Below are 19949 nucleotides of genomic sequence, written 5' to 3' on the forward strand. Positions count from 1 at the left end.
TTCCGCCTCCCAGGTTTGAGCGATTCCCCTACCTCAGCCTTCCCAGTTGCTGGGATTATAGGCATGTGCCACCACACCTGCTTATTTTTTGTATTTTAGTAGAGACAGAGTTTCACCATGTTGTCCAGGATGGTCTCGATCTCCTTACCTTGTGATCCACCCACCTCTGCCTCCCAAAGTGCTGGGATTACAGGTGTGAGCCACCGCACCCGGCCAAAAATGTTTTAGAATTTAAACTGCAACAAGTTTTGTATAACCTCCTTTAAAACCAAAAGCATTTTAACAAGTTAAAAACATGAGTACATATTTTTGTTTCTCTTGTCATGGCTTAATCCAAAAGAGTAAAAAAAGTCAAACTTCAAATTTTTCTGGTCATTGGTAGCTCAAGGATTCTAGGTCCCAGGTCTTAAAGGCAGCATTCCAAAAGTAAGTCAATGTAACACAAGTTCACATGCAATGTTAATAGCATTGCAAAAGGAAAAAAAAAAAAAGAAACCCTGGTAAAATATGGGATGAAAAGAAGTGAAGTGAAGCAGGTTCCTTTACACAGAGTTTTCAATATGTTTGTATGCAATCATTTCCAAAAAGGAAGAAACACTAGGCAGAGTTTGCCAGGATCCTTTTTGGCAGAGAGCTACTGTTGGCTGGAAAGATTCTGAAAAAGTGCCTTCAAGAAACTTTGACTAAGTAGACTAAACTTTGACTAAATAGTAATATGTTTGAGCACTTATTTTAACTATATCAGACCAAGGTCCAAAACAAAAACTCAAAATAGGGGCTAGATACAGTGACTCATGCCTGTAATTCCAGTATTTTGGGAGACCGAGGAGGCAGGATTGCTTAAGACTAGAAATTTGAGAAGAGCCTGGGTAACATAGCAAGACTCTGCCTCTACCCGCCTGCCCCTCTCCAGGCCACAGGGCGAAAAAAAAATGGGCATGTCAAGGTGGTATTTGACAGTGTCATGGATCCAATCTGCAGCTGAGATCTAGTCTACAGCAGTTTTGAATATAAACACAGTATTTTCCCAATGGAATAAATGAGATATATGAGACTGAATTTATTTAGATTATTTCCCTAGTTTTACACAAAGAATATGGAAATGGGACCTCTAAAACAATATTATTTCAAAATGTCATGTCTTACGTTTACGCACTTTAAAAAGCAAAAAAAGGTACTTCCTAATTTGCCCAGCATTTTTTGTTTAAGTGAAGGGAAAAGTGTATCTTCAGGTATACATACACTCACACGAATCCACTTAAAACTAATATGGCTTATAGCAAAAAACTAAGCCTACAAGTTGAACTACGTTATGAAACACATAAATCAGATGTAAATAATGAAGATGAGTGACCAAACATTTATTTACATAGTAAAAGTTCCTACATGGACAAATAAAGAGTATTCTGTATAGAGCATCTAGGTAGAAAATAGTAACACAAAATTATGGAGAAGCCTGGTTCAAAAACACTTATGTAGAATAACATAAAAATCTAGTTCTGAAGCTATTTTCTGAATTTATTACATGGATTTATATACTTTTTCATTTTCAGTAACTTATTTTCACAAAACTGACAATGAGGTAATTGGGTAGAAAGTTGGAACAGAGTGGCAGAAATTGATATAATTGCTGAAGGAAATGAAAAAGAGAAATAACGAACTAAAAGTAGTGTAAGAAGTCCCAAGGTTGAAGCTTAGTGTTGAAATGTGCATTTGCAGTGACACCAATACGAAAGCTGTAGAATGCTCTGCAGCAGTACTCAGCACAAAGTAGAGTGCTTGACACAGTTGAATCCTAAAATAAAGTGCTTCTATACAAAGTCCCAATTCAACTTTTAATTAAGCATGTTTCTAAATTTTTTACCTAAAGATGGTAAACAGATGTACTCAAACTCTCCATATTGCCAAATGCCTAACTTTGATTAATGTTAACATGTTTGGCACTATTTCTGAAAAATGATCAAGTTTTAGGTTGATTAATCAAAATAATTTCAACTCATTTCAAATCTAAGATACCTTCCTACTGACAGCATATACCAATCTATCTCAATAATGTGAATTAGGTGGCTTCCTTCTGTCCCTTCACAATGTGATAAATATGTGGTAAATAATTATCTGTAAGATATGGTAACAATGACTAACATCTGCCAAAAAATACAAGATCTAAACTCTTTCTGATTCTATATTGAATAAACTATTTTAGACTAGAAATACTTGTACCCATCTTGCAATCCAAAAATATAAAGCTTATCCACTTGCATCACAGGCATACTTAAATTAAACCACTTTAGAACAAACTTTTCCCCAATCTCTTTCAAAATTCATTTGCAAAAAGCCTTAAAAGGAAGTACAGTTAGAGTGGCATATGTAATTGGCTTTTGGCATCTAATATTACATCATTGCTAGGGCCTGGTATTTAACAGATACTAAAACTATTATAGAACTGCTATACTATAAGGAATGTAAAATTCAGATAATTTGTGATTTAAACAGCATCTATAAACTTGCTGAAGTGATTTTATAAAAATGCACCACTTCCAAATATACCAGAAGAGTTAACTCTAAGTTTTCTTTCCCTTCAATTCCTTTCCAAATAAGTATACAGATTTCAGGAACAATTTAAATCTATAAACATACAGCTATGTCACAATTAAGGTGTCAAAAAAAATCACAACTTTTTACACAAATCTATAACTCCAATTATTACTACAAACATTACATATAAATCTTCAAACAGAAATTCTATTTTCCATTTCTTATATGTATATATAGTACTAAATGGAATTATTCACAAGTACTAGAGATTTAACTCAGAAAGGTAAATCAGTAGTTATTTCAAAAAATTTAAATTATAATTAGCAAAGACACATTTGCTTCAACATGAAGTTTAAGACTTTAGAATAAGAAAAAACCAGAATAAACAAATTTAAGGAGCACTAATAGAAAAATCAGTTATGATCTTTAAATACTTCAAAAGTCATTTTTAAAAGTCTGATCCAAAATCATGTACTGGTTTATTAAATTAAAGAACATCCATATTACAGAATACTAGATAATCATTTAAATATTCTAGAGAGTATTTAATGAAATATGATATGGGAAAATACTCATGATATATAAGCATGGCAAATTACCTCTATAGTATGATTCCCCTTTGGAATAAACATGTATACCTTTTTGGGATTAATAATAATTTCTACTTCCTTGTTCTATTCTATGATCTATATTACTGTTATAATCAGAAATATATTACTTAAAATTACAAATTCATTATGTTCTCTTACCTGAAGGTACTATAGCATCTTGTTCAATAATTCTTGCAGAGGCCAGATCACTGATAATATATTGTAACCTTAAATGTCTGAATACTGACACAAATGGTTTTCCTTGTTCAGTTTCAAGAAAGGCCATACCTTCAAAATCTATAAAAAACCATGTAAGTTAAACAGTCATTCTTTTAAAACCTATTATTCTTAAATGTTTTTGTGGAAGGGGGATACACATGTACACTCACGTCTATTAGAATACAAAATAAGGTAATTTTAAAGTTCTCAAGAATTTTATAAACCTTAGGTTTACAGAAAAAAACATAAGGAGATTTATTTTAAAATCCCAGGAAATTAACTTTGGTCCTAATGAAACCCCTGGGCTGGGAATTCAGCTGTTTCTGGGCATTTGGCATTTATAGTGCAGCAAGTTGGGAAAGGAAGGCTTGAGAAAGGTACTTAGGGTTACACACTCTCACCAGAATCCCCCTCCCAGGAACTGAACAGGCCAGTGAAACTCTGGAGCCCAAATGCCTCACTCAAGGGTAAGGTACACAGGACAAAGACTATCTCTTAATTTCTTTTAACTTACATTTCAGCTACATGTAATGAACACTAGTTAATATATTAATTCTCTATTGAAATACAAAATAAGAAAGACTATGTATGGCTAGGTATGGTGGCTCACGCCTGTGATCCCAGCATTTTGGGAGGCTGAGGCTGGTAGACTGTTTATGCCCAGGAGTTAGAGACCAGCCTGGGCAACATAGTGAGATGCTATCTCTATTAAAATAAAATAAAACAAAATAAAATAAAAGACAGACATTGTAGCCATAGTTTTGCAACAGTTGGGTAGTATTCAGTTATTATTAAGATAATTCAAGGCTGGGCACGGTGGCTCACACCTGTAATCCTGGCACTTTGGGAGGCTAAGGTGGAAGGATCACTTGAGTCCAGGATGTCTAAGACCAGCCTGACCAACATTGTGAGACTCCCATCTCTACACAAAATAAAAATAAAAAAATTAGCGAGGTGTGGTGGCATGTGTCTGCAGACCTAGCTCCTCAGGAGACTGAGGTGGAAAGATTGCTTGAGCCCAGGAGTTGCAGCTTGCAGTGAGCTATGATTGTGCCGCTGCACTCCAGCCTGTGTGACAGAACAAGACCCTGTCTCTAAAATAAATAATAATAATAATAAATAATAATAATAATACTGAAAACAGAATAATTCGGCTGGGCGTGGTGGGTCACGCCTGTAATCCCAGCACTTTGGGAGGCCGAGGCGGGTGGATCACGAGGTCAGGAGTTCAAGATCAGCCTGGCCAACATGGTGAAATGCTATCTCTACTAAAAATACAAAAAAGATTAGCCAGGCGTGGTAGTGGGTGCCTGTAATCCCAGCTACTTGGGAGGCTGAGGCAGAGAATTGCTTAAACCTGGGAGGCGGAGGATGCAGTAAGCCGAGATCACAGCACTGCACTCCAGCCTGGGTGACAGAGTGAAACTTCGTCTCAAAAAAAGAAAAGAAAATAGAATAATTCAAGTTTATGAAGTATATAATTTTTTTTTCTTTTAGGGAGAATTTAAGGTTATTCCTAAAAATTACCCTCAGTTACATTCCAGTGTGCTTTCATGAGTCAGAAGGAAAGGTTTAGAGTTACTGCTATCAAACAGGTATTTGTGCATGAGCCCTAGTCTATGTTTTCTGTCAAACAACATACACCCAGGAGAGTATGTATACCCAGTCCTGTTGCTATTAAGGATAAGGAGAAAAACAAGACAGTTGCCATTATAGACTATTATGTCTCAAACTATGCTTCACATAGAATACAGGTTTTCTGTAGACCAGAAGGTGTTCCCCACTAAACTATTTTTTTCCTGAAAATTGTAAAAAGACAGCCAAGTTAACGAAAAGAATTTCCACATTATCTCATATATTTTTTGTATTCCCTTGGCACCTGCTTAGAGTCAGCAAAGCAAACAAGAAAGCAGTAAATTCATTAAAAAAATTAATAGTTAACTTTGCTTATTTATACAACAGGTGTGTGACAGTGGATTTATATCTCCTGTTTTAAAAATAACAACATTGGTTCTAGTTCACATGTTGAATTAAATGTGCCAATTTCATGGGGTGTGCTGAGAATACCATTTTGTTTTTACAGGTGTTCTGTCACATGAACAAGATATAAAAATCTAATTCTGGATTGTCTCATAGAAATCTGGTGATTATATCTCATGAAGCCTTTTCATCAAGGGTGTAGAAGAGACTGGCTCATTTATTTCTGTAAGAATTTATAGAACCAAGAAAAATGTTTTAAAGTTGCTTGCTGGACAACATGTGGCCATACTTATTCCATTAGCCAAATTCAATAGCAATCCTTAAGTATAATTGTGTAGAAAACTTTCTAAATTTCTATTGTTTCTTGTAGTCCTGATCCATATAGATCTGAAAAGTCAAATAATTAAGATAACTTAAAAGAAATATACAAAAATATATGCCGGGTGTGGTGGCTCATGCCTGTAGTCCTAGCACATTGGGAGGCCGAGGCAGGCAGATCACTCGAGGCCAGAAGTTCAAGACCAGCCTGGCCAACATGGCAAAACTCATCTCTACTAAAAATACAAAATATTAGCTGGGTGTGGTGGCATGCACCTGTAGTCCCAGCTACTTGAGAGGCTGAGGCAGGAGAATTGCTTGAATCTGGGAAGCGGAGGCTGCAGTGAGCCAAGATCGCACCACTGCACTTCCAGCCTGGGTGACAGAGCAAGACTCCGTCTCAAAAAAAAAAAAAAAGAAAGAAAGACATACACCAAAATATAACAAGTGAGGGATCACAAGTGATTTTTTCTATCCTATTTCCTAAGTATGCATCTTATATACAATTTTAAAACTATTGCAAATGACTCTATAAAATCTTCACAGAAAAACAAGGACATTAGACATACATTTTGGTTTGTGCAATCAGTGTCTCCCTGAAAAGTTATGTTGAACTGTATACTTTCACACCTCAGGGGCTGGGAGGGAGAGCCTCAAGTGGGAAACCAGAAGTGGACCACAGCTTGCTTCTCCAGTTTCTGTCACTTAGACTACAGGGCAATTTCTCTTTTGATTGATTGCTGTGGTGGAACTATCTGAAGCACAAATGATCATAAGGTTCAATCAACATTTGCCTAACATCTGCTGTTTCTACTGAGTCCCTCTCTCTTTTTAACTTCTTCACCATCCTTGTCTCTTTCCGTTTTTCTTTTTCTCTTTTTTTTTGAGACGGAGTCTTGCTCTGTCGCCCAGGCTGGAGTGCAGTGGCATGATCTCAGCTCACTGCAAGCTCCGCCTCCCGGGTTTACGCCATTCTCCTGCCTCAGCCTCCCGAGTAGCTGGGACTACAGGTGCCTGCCACCTCGCCCGGCTAGTTTTTTGTATTTTTTAGTAGAGACGGGGTTTCACCATGTTAGCCAGGAGGGTCTCGATCTCCTGACCTTGTGATCCGCCCGTCTCGGCCTCCCAAAGTGCTGGGATTACAGGCTTGAGCCACCGCGCCCAGCCCTCTTTCAGTTTTTCTCTCTCTTCTGTTTATTTAAATGCTTTCCCCTACTTTTCTCCTCTGTAATTTCCCTAGTCCCTCTTTAATTGCCATAATGTAACACGAAAGTATAATTTAAGATACAAGTTTAGTATTTTTGTTCTTCAAGGAAATCAAGTTATATTTCACTGATATGGTTCTTTACACATTTTTATTTCAAGAGTTTTATAGAAAAATAATTTATCTGGCTCTGAGGTAGGAAATCTGACTACATAAAATAATTCTATAAAATGAACTTAACTAAGCTATAAAGAGCATGAAATTTTAAAATTAAGAACATCTATTCATCAAAAAACATTTTTTTTTCCTTTTTTTTTGAGACAGGGTTTCATACTCTGCTGTCCAGGCTGGAGTGCAGTGGTGTGTGGCCATGGCTCACTGCTGCCCCGACCCCCCCAGGCTCAGGTGATCCTCCCCCCATGTCAGCCTCCCCAGTAGCTGGGAATGCAGACAAGTGTACATCACCATGCCCTACTAATTCTTTTTTTTGGAGACAGAGTTTCGCTTGTTGCCCAGGCTGAAGTGCGGTGGCGCAATCTTGGCTCACTGCAACCTCTGCCTTCTGGTTTGAAGCGATCTTCCTCCCTCAGGCTCCCTAGCAGCTGGGATTACAGGTGCCTGCCACCAAGCCCAGCTAATTTTTGTATCTTTGGTAGAGATGGGGTTTCACCATGTTGGCCAGGCTGGTCTCCAACTCCTGACCTTGTGATCCACCCACCTCAGCCTCCCAAAGTGCTGGGAGTACAGGCATGAGCCTTCGTGCCTGGCTGCCCTGCAAATTCTTTATGTTGCTCAGGCTGTCCTTGAACTCCTGGGCTCAAGTGAGCCTCCTGCCTTGACCTCCTAAAGTGCTGGGATTACAGGTGTGAGCCACGGCACCAACCAAAAAGACATCTTTAATAAATTAAAAAGATAACCTATAAACTGGAAGTGCAGAACACATTCATGACAAAGTACTAGTTATCAGGAATATATAAAGAAAGCCTACAAATCAATAAGAAAAGACAAATGCGACATTAAAATAGGAAACATACCTAAACAGATATCTCACAGAAGAGGAAACGTGGCTAATAACCATATTAAGGGTCGTTCAATCTCTTTAGTTATAAAAGAAATTAAAATTAAGGCCACAACGTGACATAGTTCCATAACAACTAAAATAAAATGATACATTATCCAGTGGCGTGCTGCCGCTGGCTCATAGGAGCTGACTGTGTACATCTCCTTTTTCACAAAGTGATGTCATGTTGGTAGTTTGCAATCAATCAGCCACGATGGGAAAATTTGTACCATGGGAATTAAAAAATGGTACTAATCAGGGATTGTTTTTTTCAGAGTCAGCTTATTAGCACACCACTATGTAATATATGTTAAGACATATATACTTGGTGCAATAATATATATTTTTAAAGCAAAAGAATAAACATGAAGTTCAAGATAGTGGTTAGGAAAAGTCAGAGGGACACAATAGAAAAGAAGCACATGAGTTAGACTGAAGTTACTGATGTTTTAATTCTCCAAGATTAGGTCATAAAGGCTCAACGTATTAAAAATAAACCAAAAAGGTGCCCACAAGCTAAGAAAATCATGAACTAAGGATTATGATTTATCCAGTTCTTTGCACCTGACAGCCGTAAAAAATACTTTTTCTAGATATGTTTTAGCAAAGTAAAAAATAATATACATACATTTTAATATACACACACATGTATTTTTTACGCATGCCCTTCTTTGCGCAGATAAGACCTTATAGCAGTTGATCTTAACCAATTTTAGATCAGTCTCTACTGAGAATCTGACGGAACGTATGGAAGCTCTCCTCCCACAAAGGTATGCAGCAGCACACACACATATCAAATTCTGTACCCACTTTTGGGTGTCAGTGACACATGAAAGCCTATCTATGGCCCCCATGTTAAGAATGGTTGCCTGACAGGGTATAGTTTGTTAGAGAAAACTCAGTGTGGTCAAGACAAATGCAGTCAACAAGATCTGTTGGTGATATAATGGGAAAAACAATAGTTTTGGGGGATCAAGAGTATGGTGACAGTTCAAGGAGTAACAATTCAGATAATGATAGGTAAGGCATTTTTCTTATCTAGCCTTGATTTTCTCACTGTAAATGAGGGGCTGAAGTAGATAACTGCTAAGGTTTTCTCTAAGCTCTAAAATTAAGTCTATAAACAAGTCAGGGCCTGATTTCATTTGATTAATTAATTAATTTATTTTCTGTTCTCATGGGGCCTGATTTTAATAAATTTCCTTTTAAAAGACAAGTTCTCAAAAATTTCAGGCCTACCTTTCCTCTGTTTAGAAAACCAGACATCTGTCTCTGTCAAAAGCTGTTTTAAAGATCCATTCCAAGAAGGCACAAGTTGAAGGAACATCCACTGGGTTAAAAAAATTAAATAAGAAAACAATTATGAAATTTCATCATTTTATGATTTTACATTTTCAGATTGCTTTCACCTTAAAATATAATAGCTAAAAAATTTAACTTCTACTTTACCAGCAATTGCAAAAAAGAAAGTACAACTATTAGATGACATGCTTATAAGCACTCAATTTATCATGGCATTCTCATAGTCCAATGGCTGGGTGCTGTGGCTCACACCTATAATCCCAGCACTTGGGAGGCCAAGGTGGGCAGATCGCTTGAGAGAGGTTTAGACCAGCCTGGGAAACATGGTGAAACCCCACCTCTACAAAAAAAAAAAAAAAAAAAGGGCATGGTGGCATGCATCTAGAGTCCCAGCTACTCAAGAGGCTGAGGTGGGAGAACCTTTTGAGCCCTGGAGGTCAAGGTTGCAGTGAGTCATGATTGCACCACTGTGTTCTAGTCTAAGTGACAGAGCGAGACCTTGTCTCGAGGAAAAAAGAAAAAAAAAAATAGTCCAGTGATAAAAATTGGATGTGGGTGCTAAGGAGTAAGCCAATCCTTGAGAAGTCTTTATGGTAACTCACTGGAGATTACTGTATTAAAAAGGTAAAGGTCTAATATATATGTATATTACATTAGTAATTTTATACTAACTTATTCTACTGACTAACAACTCAATTTCACTAAATACTATATGAAATTATAAAAGCAAGAAATTAACACAGGAAAAAGGAGCTTCTTTGTCTTATTGCTGCCGAGATAATATGCACAGCAGGTAAGAGCAAAAACTTTTAAATCCTGGACCTGGCACTTAAGAGCTGGGCACATTACCTAATATCTCTGGGTCTTAATTTCTTCATTTGTAAAATGAGCATGATAATATGTTTACCTCATAGGACACTAAAATATTTAATATATATAAATACTTAGAATGGTGTATGACATGTAAACACCCTGTAAGTATTAGCACTTATCATTACTGGCAAAAAGCAGTTATAACAACAGAAATGAATGCCACTGTGACAACTCACTGCAGGCTGCACCTCCTAGGTTCAGGTGAGCCTCCCACCTCAGCCTCCTGAGTCTACAGGCACAAACACCACACCCAGCTAAGCTTTCGTATTTTTTGTAGACAGGGGTTTTTGCCATGTTACCCAAGCTGATCTTGAACTCTGCACCATAAGTGATCCGCCAGCCTGGGCCTCCCAAATTGCTGGGATTACAGGCGTGAGTCACTGTGCCTGACCTCTGCACCAATTTTTTAAAAGACTGGATAGCCCAGATAGTAAAGTTCCTTGAAGAAAAATAGTAACAAAATTTCATTTCTACCATAGAAACAAACAAACAAAGAGTCCCTATGAGATAAGCTAGAAAGTGTCTCAGTCTGAAGTTTCACAACTGTGTTAAATACTCACAACACTGTTTTGGGGACAAAAGGGTAAAGGCAGGATTATGCAGTAGGAAGAGGGCAATGGACTGGGACTCCCAAGATCCAGTCTCTGCCTCAAGCCTGCTCTGAGTCTCACTATCTACATGAAAGAATAGTGGCTGATCTGTATCTTCAGAGAGTTGTGAAAATAAAATTAGGTTTTTAAAATGTTGAAACTTTTCAAAAGGATGAAGTAAAACATATGCCAGACATGCAAACAGGCCTTTAAAAGAAAAATTTCAACATTGCTTAGAAAAAGTGTGTCTAAAAATGTCATCATTAACTGAAGCTCAACTTCGAAAACGTTCCTAAAAATGATATAAAACATTTCTGATTATGTAAATAAACAAATAACAACAATATATTTTTTGTTAAAGAGAAGTCTGGGAAAAAACAGAAAAGTATTCCTAAAATAGAAAAGTACAAAAAATAAAGTTAAAATCACTAATGATACCAAATCCCTAATTATAAAGACTTTTTAATGTTTTGGCCTATTTCCTTTTCCTACATTTATAACCATCCCTTTATTGCTGGACACTGTCTACAGTTTTTCACCACTATACACAGTGCTGAGGTGACATCCTTGCATAATATGACATCATATTATGTCAGTACCTTTTTTAGAGCGGTGTATATATCCATCTCCACTTGCATCACAAATAAGTTAGATGAACCAATGAGCTGTTTCATGACATTTATACTGAAAAGGATAAATAGAGGGAGTGAGCTTGTCTTTAGGCACAGGCTAAAGGATCCTGGTGGAACTAAAAGCTTTGTCTTTCTTTTAAAAAATACATGGAATTAAAAATGACAGCAGTCCTTCTGCCCAAGACAAAGAATCTTAGAAAACAATCTATCTGGATATAAGGATACTTTTAATTCAGGTAGTGTGCTGTGAAAGGTCCTCTTCACACTGATAGGGAAACAAAGAGCTCTGATCTGCTGATTAATCAAGTTAAAGCAAAGTTCCAATAAGATAACTTTCAGTATGCTCTGATAAAATGACAGCCATCCTCTTTTGCCTTCCCCCACTCCACTTCTATGTTTTGTTTTGTTCTTTAAAAAAAGGCCAGGCATAGTGGCTCACATCTGTAATTCCAGCACTTTGGGAGGCAGGAGAATCATTTGAAGCCAGATGTTTGAGACCAGCCTGGACAACATGGTGAGACCTTGCGTACAAAAAACAAACAAACAAACAAAAAAATTAGCCAATCATGTTGGTGTGCACCTGTAGTCCCAGCTACTTGTGAGGCTGAAGGGGTAGAAGGATCACTTGAGCCCAAGAGGTGGAGGTTGCAGTGAGCCGAGACTACCACTGCACTCCAGCCTGGGCAACAGAGCAAGACACTGTCTCCAAAACAAAAAAAAAAAGACACTAGAATAGCTATATTGTAAAAGTAATCTTTAACCTCTAGGCTTAAGAGAATTGCTTAGTCATAAACTACGGTTTTAGTACTATTCAAGAGCATAAGATCAAGAAACATGTGCTATTTAGAGTGAAAATGACATCATCAGTTATTTTGTTTTGCTTTTCCTTTGTTCTTTCTTTCCTTTGAGTCACAAAAAGCCAAGAGAGCATGTGGGTTTTTAAGAGGATCCTGCTCCTTTTTCAAAAAGCTCAACGAAAAATTAGAGTTGTCCCCTTGTATCTGTGGTGGGTTGGTTTCAGAACCCCCTACAAATACCAAAATCTTCTATGCTCAAGGCCCTTATATAAAATGGCACAGTATTTGCATGTAACCTATGCACATCCTCTCATATACTTTAAATCATTTCTAGGTGTTCTTATAGTACTTAATACAATGTAAATGTTATGCAATAGTTGTTATACAATATTGGGTTTTTTGTTATCATTTTTTAAAGTTTTTCCCCCAAATCTTTTCAATCAGCAGTTGGTTGAATCCACAAATGGAAGACCCACAGATATGGAGGGTTGACTGTATTAAAGTGTTTCTAATGATTTTCAAATCAAACATTCTACGGTGATTTATTTATGCCTCAATATCACCAGGTGATGAATGTCTCTCACACTTCTCTACCAAATTACCTCGTAAAGGCAAAAGAAAGGAAAACACCCAATAATCTAGGTGGTGGTCTAACCATAAAAATAACATTTCTATAAATGGTATCTTGACAGTTCAAGGAAACTTGAATTCCCTCTATTCCATAATGTATTTAAACATAAAAATGTTTACCTCTCCCCCACCTCAACAACAACAACAACAAATCAGTACAATCAGTAAAATTCACATCCTAGGAAGCTATGCAATGTTTGACTTTAGTTTTGTACATTTCCATCAGAAAGTCACTTACTCCCGGGCACATTTGTATCCCTGTCTCCGAAGCACCGCTGTCAAGGAAATGCAAGCCAGAAAATGACTGTAATGCCAACCAGCCTTCAAAAGTTCACTGCTAGCCAGATTTTCTCAGACCCATCACAAATACCTTAGTCCCATTACTACAAATAAGTTCCCTGACAGCAAGAGACCATGACAAAATCATCTCCGCATCCTTCAGAGCCACTAACAGAATATCTTTATACATAATGAACAGTTAGGAAGTACTTGCTGCAGGAATAAATAGATAATATGTGTACTTAATCCAAAAAGCCAAACTAAGCTGGGTGCAGTGGGATGTGCCTATAATCCCTGCTACTTGGAGGCTGAGGTGGGAGGACTGCTTGAGCCCAGGAGTTTGAGTCTAGCCTGGGCAACATAGCAAGGCCCCCATCTCTTTAAAAAAGAAAGACTGCTATGCACGTTGGGTGGTGGGCAGTCCTCATTGTCACAGCCATATTTCTTGTAGGTTTTTAGAACCCTGGAATCCATTTCTCATGGGTGACTGTGGTCCTATTATTCCAGCTTGGACTACATGGTCCACAGGTGACAAACAAACCTTGGCCCCCTGGCTCCATCTCCAGGACTTCTGGCTCTGCGCTGTGCTGTGTGCGACCGGGTCCCGCTTGAGGATGAAGGCAGAGTAGTTGACTGTGGGAGCCTCTGCAGCCCCAGCCTGAAGCCTGCATGGGACCCTGTGTGGTGCTAACAGTTTTTTTTAAAGGAAGACTGATATTTTCTCAAAGAGAGGGGACGTCACTATGTTGCCCAGGATGATCTCGAACTCCTAGATTCAAGCAATCCTCCCAACTTGGCCTCCCAAAGTGCTGGGATTACAGGTCTAGGTTTTCCTAAATCTGCTTTTCTGGTAGAGAAACCCTGAGGACTGATTGGCTTTTGCTTGTCTAAAACCATGGCCTGCGAATTTGTAACATTCAGGGACATGGCCATAGACTTCTCTCATCAGGAGTGGGAATACCTTGACCTGGTTCAGAAGACCTTGTACCAGGAGGTGACTGAAGAACTATGGTAACTTGGTCTCACTGGGGTCTCACTCTCACTGAGGCTGGAGTGCAGGGTCGCAATCACAGCTCACTGCAACCTTGACCTCCATGGCTCAAGCAATCCTCCTGCCTCAGCCTCCAGAGTAGCTGGGATTACAGATTTGAATTCAAGGAGTGAAATAATCAGAGACGGAAAAATGTACATTTATAGGAGACACACATTTGTTACTCCACATCAGAGAATTCATTCTAGTGAGAAAACCGATCAACATGAAAAGTTTTTGAAGGTTAAAAAAAAAAAAAGGCCAAAACAGTTTCTTCAAACTTATTTCTCAATAATAAAGATGATTTCTAAAATATACCTTTTAAATTCTCTAAGAGTCTGGCAAAACCTGAAACTTTTCTATAGTCTTACAACAGTAATGCATTTTTCTATTAAAATTGGTTAAAACAGTAGACATAATATCCATTATATTATTCACAACAAAGAAATAAGTTTGTGTAGCATTTCTTCAGCTTATGGATGTAGTCAAGCCCTTTCATTAAATTGTTTGCTTTTTCATATTTTTGTGTTCTACAAAAATGTTACGTACTTTAACAAATGATAAACAATATTTTAGGATGACTAATTATAAAGTTACTTGAAATTCAGATACCTGAGTTCTTTAAAAAGTTCAACATTCTGGTGAGTCATCAAATTGTTTAGAAGCCATTCAAGGCACCTGAAATTAAAATATATAATTATTACATTATATACCATGTATTTACAATTTATTAAGTAGGACTTACAGTTAAAATAAAATCAGAATATTAATCTTGCCAGAACATGCTCAAGACTTTTAACTTAACAATAGGAAATTTAGTATTATTTTTGTCAGTAGATATTATTAAGAGAATATTTCCTTTATATTAATGAAAGCATTTCTAGTTTTAAAACTTCATTTTGAGTTTGTGTTAAATAGTTTATTAAGGGGTCTGCATACTACTATAACCTTTAAAATCTCAAAACAGGTACTGCAACTTTCAAGAGTTAGAAGGACTGTCAGTCATTGCAATGATATAATGTCTATCAGGCCTACTTCTTAAACAATTTTAATAGAAAATGTACTATAAAGTGCAGTGGCATGATCACAGCTCACTGCAGTCTTGAACCTCCCGGGCTCAAAGAATCCTCTGACCTCAGCCTCCAGAATGGCTGGGACCACAGGTGCATGCCACCATGCCTGGCTAATTTTTTAAATTTTTTGTAGAGATGGGGTCTCCCTGTGTTGCTCAGGCTGGTCATGATCTCCTGGGCTCAAGTGATCCTTCTGCCTTGGCCTCCCAAATCACTGGGATTACAGGTGTTAGCTACCACACCTGACCAAGAGTGACCATGGTTTTTATAAGCATATACATAACCCATCTATGGTCACTGACAAAGACAACACTTTTGAGGAATTTACTAACTAGTCCAAAAGTTAAAATGGGCTTTTTAACAAAATTCCATTCCCCTATCCTAATTTTCCTTAATTCTTTCTTTCTTATAGCTATACATTCTCTTAAGAAACTAAAGCAACCAAATTCCTAAAGTGGGATAGGAAGAAAAATGAGAAAGGTAACTCACTTTTTCTTTACAGAATCTAATCCATAGGTCCCTGCTGATGTGTAATAGCCACATACAGTTTTCACATTAATTGTTTCCTTCATTGTCTCACCACACTGCAGTATTAAACCGTCCTGTAAATATAAATAAGCACTGGAAAGGCCCATTTCACGTGGGAAAAATTAGCTCTGATATGTGCTTTTACATATTAAAAAGGAAAAAAAAAAGAAAGAAGAAAGAAAAGAAAGAAAACTCATTAAGTGCAGTAAACCTAAGTTTTGTTTTTTTTTTTTTTTAACAAGTCCAATAAAAATACTGAAAAAAATTCAGCAAGTATTCAACTAAATACTTGGAATTTGAAAATGGAAGGTGGGGGGAGCAGTCAGGTAGAGATGAACACTGCTATTCTTTTTCTTTTCTATTCTTCCCTCTCTGAGACCTTTGCAAATTTCTTTAGCAGCATTTTGTCTGTTTTGCCATTTCTTTTTAAATTAAGAAGTCTACATAGTCAGTTAACCATGTCATGGGCCTAAACAAATAGTATGCATTAGCAGAAAGTGATTATTAAGTTTAAAATAACTACAATATCTAAGAGACACACTTAAAACAAGTATATTGTTATTTTAAATTATGAACATTAAAGTTTTAACCTAAAATGTTTATATAGGTTTTAAGTGAACTAACTTTAATATATGGAAAGAATACTACTTTTCGTTCAAATTTCTGAAATATATTCATCATGCAGGTATATTAAGTTAAAGAGTTAGTAAATCATAAAAGTAATACAGAAAGTAAATTTAGAACAAAATGAAAAGGACCAGAGTTAGAAAATAAAGTATACTTATTGGAAATAAGTATTGAAAGGATCAAAACATTTTGAAAATCAAATGATCTCAACCAAGGATATTTAGCAAGCTATTAACTAATTTCAAATGAATCAGTACAAAAATACTACACAAAAGTAAACAATTTTTTAAGATTAAAATAAAACATTGGCTCCATTAGGATTTTCAACTTACCTGGAAATCATTCTAGACTCTTCCCCTTTCCTCTTAACACTTAGTCTGTCACCAAGTCCAGCAGATTATCCCTGAATCTCTCTGCTATCTACTTTTTCCTCTCCAAGCTTATTGCTACTACCCTACTTTCCTCCCTTGGACGACTGCAATAGGTTTTTGTCTCTAATGCTGTATTCATCTTTTCTTCAATTCATCTTTCACATTGTTACTAAAGTATTCTTTCTAAAACATAACTTCGTCTTTCCTCTGATTAAAATATTCCAAAGGTGCTGTGTACACTAAACTTAGCAATGTGTAACGGTATTTTCATGATCTGGCTTCTGCCCCTCTCTTCTCCAATCCTTCTTATGTTTATGCAGGAGCCATGTTTCTGTTAGAGTCTTGAATCCTCCACTATTTTACATTGCTAGGTCTTAGTTTACTCTGTTCTGTCTGAAATGCTCTTCCTTCCCCTCTTCCTACTTTGCAATACAAACACACTTTCAACTTTCAAGACTCAATGTGGAAACGTAACTTTCCTCTGTGACACCACCAGGATGAACTGACTGCTTCCTTCTTTATGCATTCACTAAATGCTACAGGATGTTCACTATCATATCTATAATATTGAACAGCTCTTACTTTACCTCTGGGTTTGTATATCAACCCTCCCACCGCTCTCCACACATACATACTATATTGTGAACTTTTTGAAGGTAAGGATTACATCTTAAGTTACCTTTGGATTTCTGTGTCTAGTTTGACACAGTGCTCAATACACTTCTATTAAATGAACAAATCTGTCATTCTGCCGGTAGATTAAAATACATATATGTGATTTATACACAATTCTTTCAAAACTAAGAGAAATTTAAATAGAATGCATGTTTATTTGAACCCATGAATGAAATTAATTGGTAATCATAAGCCATCTGCTTAGTAGTCATTAATGAATAGAAATCTGTAAGTGACCTTAGACAAGTAAGTTTTTTCCACATTATAGTCATACTAAGATATCTACACAGAAATGGCCTGCATTCATTTTATGCAGACATCAAGACTCCCTCAGTTGTAATAAATTGCTTTTGGTTAGGCATTCTAAATGATTTATAACAAATGGCATATTTATACATTTCATTTTTATTTAAAAACTCTAAAAAGCTAAGCTTTATTTTTGTTTTTGGAGTACACACTTTGAGAAAAAGATTATTATTCTGAACCTTTCTTTGAATCACGTGCATACTTACCAACTGCAGCAAACAAGCTGCTGCCAAAATGGCAACAACTCGACTGGGCTTTATCAAGACATCATCTCGATACAGTGAACCAAATGCAACCTGCAGTGCTGAAAGCAAGGTACACATGTAAGATGAAATAATATTTATATCTATTACAAGTATTATACAAATAACAATGACGACTGTCTTCACACACAAAGACATTTGTTTAAATGTGACATGTACATAAAAGGATAACAGAAGTATCTTTTTAATTAAAAACGCTAGTAATGGTTACTGGTTGACACTGTTAATTTAATAACAAGGTTATAAATTTCTGCTTATTCTACCAAATCTAGCTGCATTCTTCTAACACATAATCTTGACATCAGTGGTCACAACCGAGATGCCCTGGAAGAAGTTTTATAAGATACTCCTGAGTAGACCAATCGTTAAGTACAAATACGCAGACTCAAAGATAATCTTAACCCTGCTGCTTTCAGCACTTCACCACTGAGAAATGTGGTACAGTTCCTGAGTCCTGTCCATGCCACACTCATGCCCAGCCCCCACAGTGATCTATGCCTGTCCATCCTTCCTCCACCGCCACTGTTATGAATGTCCCACATGGTTTGCTTTGTAAATATTCTTAACTATTTCTTTGCCTTTGTATTGAGCACCAGGTACTTCCATGTGGACCACCAATGAGGGGAGCAGCAAGAGCACTGGAATAGGAATGAGAGCTGTAGTCTGACATAGGCTCACTAAACTGCTCTGAGATCCAAAGTAAGTCCCTTAACTCCTTTGGGCCTCAGCTTCCTCAACTAAGGATTCTTTTAGCTCTAAAACAGTATTACATGATTTATGCCTTTATTGTTCCCAGAAAATAGGGAATAATCATTAAGTATTATTTATCAGATTTTCTACATAATTAAAAGAAATGGTCATACTTTTCCTTCCTTCATCCTACGTCTTCCATATCCCAGGTGGGCATATTTACAAAGATAAGTAAACAGACTGATAAGGCCCACATGACAAAACAGATCAGTGATAGGATGGACAGAACTGATAAACTATGGCGTAAATCAACATAAAATTATCACCTTGAGGTGATAAAAGGAGTTTTCTAGACTACAAGGCTAGAAGGAATTATTTATTTTCTACCAAAAGAATAAGATTATGTTTTTATGATTCTTGCATAATAGTTAATTATTATGGTAGTTACCTTCTACATCAATGCTCTGGTCAGGAATCTCCAGTTCAATAATATTCATGCTGGATTCTTTCCAAGAACCACTGAACATACTAGAAAAGTAGCCAGACTTAAAAAAAAAAAAAAAGTCAACGATTATCAAGTACTTTCTGTGTCTTCCAAATTATTTTCCCATTTCTAATTCTAAGCAACTATTCTATCCATTAACTAAACTCATCCATTCTATTACTTCAACAGAAAAAGAACTGCCAAATATGTCTACAGGAGAAAAGAAATTAAGATAAGGACACTACTAGGTGTATCAAAATATACTTTCAGTTTAGTACTATTTTTGACAAAAAACTAAAATTCCTATATTACTATCTAAATTGAATTCCTGTATTTCTATTTGAACCTGGTTAGCTTTTTACTCAAACTGTTGAATCCTTACTGTACACCTGAGTGGCTATAAAGTACCAAACCAGTCCTAAGTCAGCACAAACAGGATGATCCCCAAAGACATTAGGAAAAATCCAAAATTTAGTTTAATCTAATGAGAAATTTCCAGAATGGACCTGAATTCTTGGAAAGGTATAGAATGAAGTCTTTAGTTATCTGCCAGATAGCACTCCTCATAATTAGAATTACTTTGAAATTGATCAAATATTAACTAATTTATTTTAAAATGTTACTGAGTACTTAGTATGTAGAAGGCACTGTGAATATAGCAATAAACAAAATCAATATTGTTTCTGTCCTCAGGGGGCTTATATTTTAGCATGTGGCTTGAACTATAATCAATACAGCTTCCATGAGAGGTAAAGTTTTAACAGAGGTATTCTCAACCTTAAGTTCACAAAACTGCTTTCAGATATTAAAAAGAAATAATATGAATCATATGCTGAAGTTAAAAAGCAGTATTCTGATATAGTGTCTGGGCAACATACTTCAAGCCAAAATAA

General features: G+C 36.6%; 1 protein-coding gene across 1 annotated transcript in view; it reads right to left on the reverse strand.

The window, feature by feature from the left end:
• The window catches only part of GMCL1 (germ cell-less, spermatogenesis associated 1), a 52742-nt gene that overhangs the window by 23350 nt on the left and 9443 nt on the right, over positions 1-19949 (reverse strand). The window contains exons 3-9 of the mRNA XM_011945252.1: positions 19021-19117; positions 17826-17923; positions 15602-15714; positions 14652-14717; positions 11271-11355; positions 9146-9236; positions 3285-3422 (exon numbers count right to left, since the gene is read on the reverse strand). Of these exons, the coding sequence (XP_011800642.1) occupies positions 3285-3422; positions 9146-9236; positions 11271-11355; positions 14652-14717; positions 15602-15714; positions 17826-17923; positions 19021-19117 (688 nt within the window). The remainder of the gene's footprint in view (positions 1-3284; positions 3423-9145; positions 9237-11270; positions 11356-14651; positions 14718-15601; positions 15715-17825; positions 17924-19020; positions 19118-19949) is intronic.

Source organism: Colobus angolensis, unplaced genomic scaffold (genome assembly GCF_000951035.1).
Source record: "Colobus angolensis palliatus isolate OR3802 unplaced genomic scaffold, Cang.pa_1.0 Scaffold24, whole genome shotgun sequence".
NCBI lineage: Eukaryota > Metazoa > Chordata > Mammalia > Primates > Cercopithecidae > Colobus > Colobus angolensis.